We start from the raw sequence: 1,692 nt of genomic DNA, 5'->3' as shown, positions 1-1,692 counted from the left end.
AAAAGAGGCTAAAACCAAGATAAAAGTAAAAAACAAGGACAGTACAAAAGGGTAAAATGTTGCTTTGTGTCATTAAATCAAATTTGTTTTCTAACTTTCGTCATTATTTTCTTTAGTCTAAAAATGTCTCTATCGGAGAAACCTGATGTCTCTTTGTTCTTTATATGGTTTTTTGCGGAGAAGTAAAAAATCTTAAGATCGGGGAAGTAGCTCTCTATTTTTATACCTCTAAAACCTTTGGTGTCCCGTAAAAAGTTTCTGTACAATTCGACTGGGTATCTTGGTGCYCTGCTACWCATTTGTGTGGCTGACATGTCGCTGCTATCTGAGAGATAGTTTTCAGCATCGSTGCTGTCGGACACCTCATCTTTTTCTACCGCTGGCTTGTAAGCCTGCTTGATGGCTTTTTCTGCCATTAGCACGTTTTTTCTTTTGCTCCGTCTTTTTAGCGGGCTCGACACCTCTACCTCCATGGTTTCTTCTGTCTCTCCTGCCGTTTTTTCCATGTCGGTTTCAGTAGTCTCGCCCTTGCTTTTCCCTYTCACCTTTGCCTCTCCTTTCTCTCCCTGGATTTCTGATTCTGACCTTTCCTTGCTTTCCCTCACTCCAGCCTGCCGCTCTCCTTGTACCCCATCTCTTTCTCTCACCTCACTTTCTCCACCATCATTCATCCCACCACCGTTGTCATTCATCCCATTGTCACACACCACCGTGCTCTCATTCTCACTCACTCTTTCATCCGTTTCCACACTTGTGCCTACCGTCACCTCAGCTCTCCCTTCTGCTCTTTCCTCCGTGGTGGGTTCCTCCTCCGCCGCGTTGGGTTCCTCCACTGCTACGGCTGGTTCCCCCGCGGCTACAGCGGGTTCCTCCACAGCCGCCGCGGATTTCTCCTCGACCGCTGCGTGTTTCCCCGCCGCGGGTTCCCCCTCCGCAGCAGCAGATTCTCCCGCGGTCGCAGCAGGCACYCTCCCTGCCTCACTTTTCGGGTCTTCTGTCCGCTCCGCAGCAGCAGGCTGCTGCTGGGCAGAACCCGGCGTTGCCTGTCCTGCTCTGTTTGGGCACATTTTGGCAATGTGCCCCTCCTGTCCACAGCCGAAACACTTCAGGTTAGACGAGGTCGCGAATAAAACGTAGTCGAAGTCGTCTACTTTTACCCTGAAGCTTAAATTTAGTTCCTCGTCTCGCCTGTTTAAAATCATAAATAAGTGTCTCCTATGGGAGACAACGTGCTTGAGCAGTGGGGACTTACAGCCGGACGGCACTTTTTTTATCGGCGAGACCACTTTACCATGCCTCGACAGCTCTCTGACGAGGAACTCGTCGCTGATGAACGGGGGAACGTTAGACAAAGTTACTTTCGTTGATGGTAATGCCAGTGGCGATACCTGCAGAAAAAGGCCGTTCGCAGTAACCCCCACCTCCACCAACCGTTGGGCCTGCTCGACCTTCTCCACAAATATCACCACTGCCCCGTTCATCCATGCCGCCGATTTTATGGCTCCGTGGCCTATCAAAGTCCCCACTGCCAAGCACACTTCCTCCACGCTGCACGGAACACCGGCGCCCACCTTGACACCGTTTTTCCRCGTCAGCGTGGAGAAAGGACCTCCACCTGCCACCACCATGGCGTCAGACGCCGGCCAAGCCAGRCACGCCTGACGGCCACACCCAAACCCGTGAACAGAACAA

General features: G+C 51.5%; 1 protein-coding gene across 1 annotated transcript; it reads right to left on the bottom strand.

Moving 5' to 3' along the window:
* Positions 1-15: 15 nt before the first annotated feature.
* On the bottom strand, positions 16-1,646 carry LOC108166102 (uncharacterized; the record flags this gene model as incomplete). The annotated part of the gene is made up of 2 exons (XM_017303660.1): positions 96-1,646; positions 16-64 (listed from the first exon to the last, which is right to left on the bottom strand). Coding segments are annotated over exons 1-2 (1,582 nt in total), but the record flags the coding sequence as incomplete, so codon positions are not given.
* Positions 1,647-1,692: the final 46 nt, after the last annotated feature.

This window comes from Poecilia reticulata, unplaced genomic scaffold (assembly GCF_000633615.1).
Source record: "Poecilia reticulata strain Guanapo unplaced genomic scaffold, Guppy_female_1.0+MT scaffold_1953, whole genome shotgun sequence".
NCBI classification, from domain to species: Eukaryota; Metazoa; Chordata; class Actinopteri; order Cyprinodontiformes; family Poeciliidae; genus Poecilia; species Poecilia reticulata.
The sequence above is the reverse complement of the archived record's forward strand: the minus strand, read 5'-3'. Positions and strand labels throughout refer to the sequence as shown.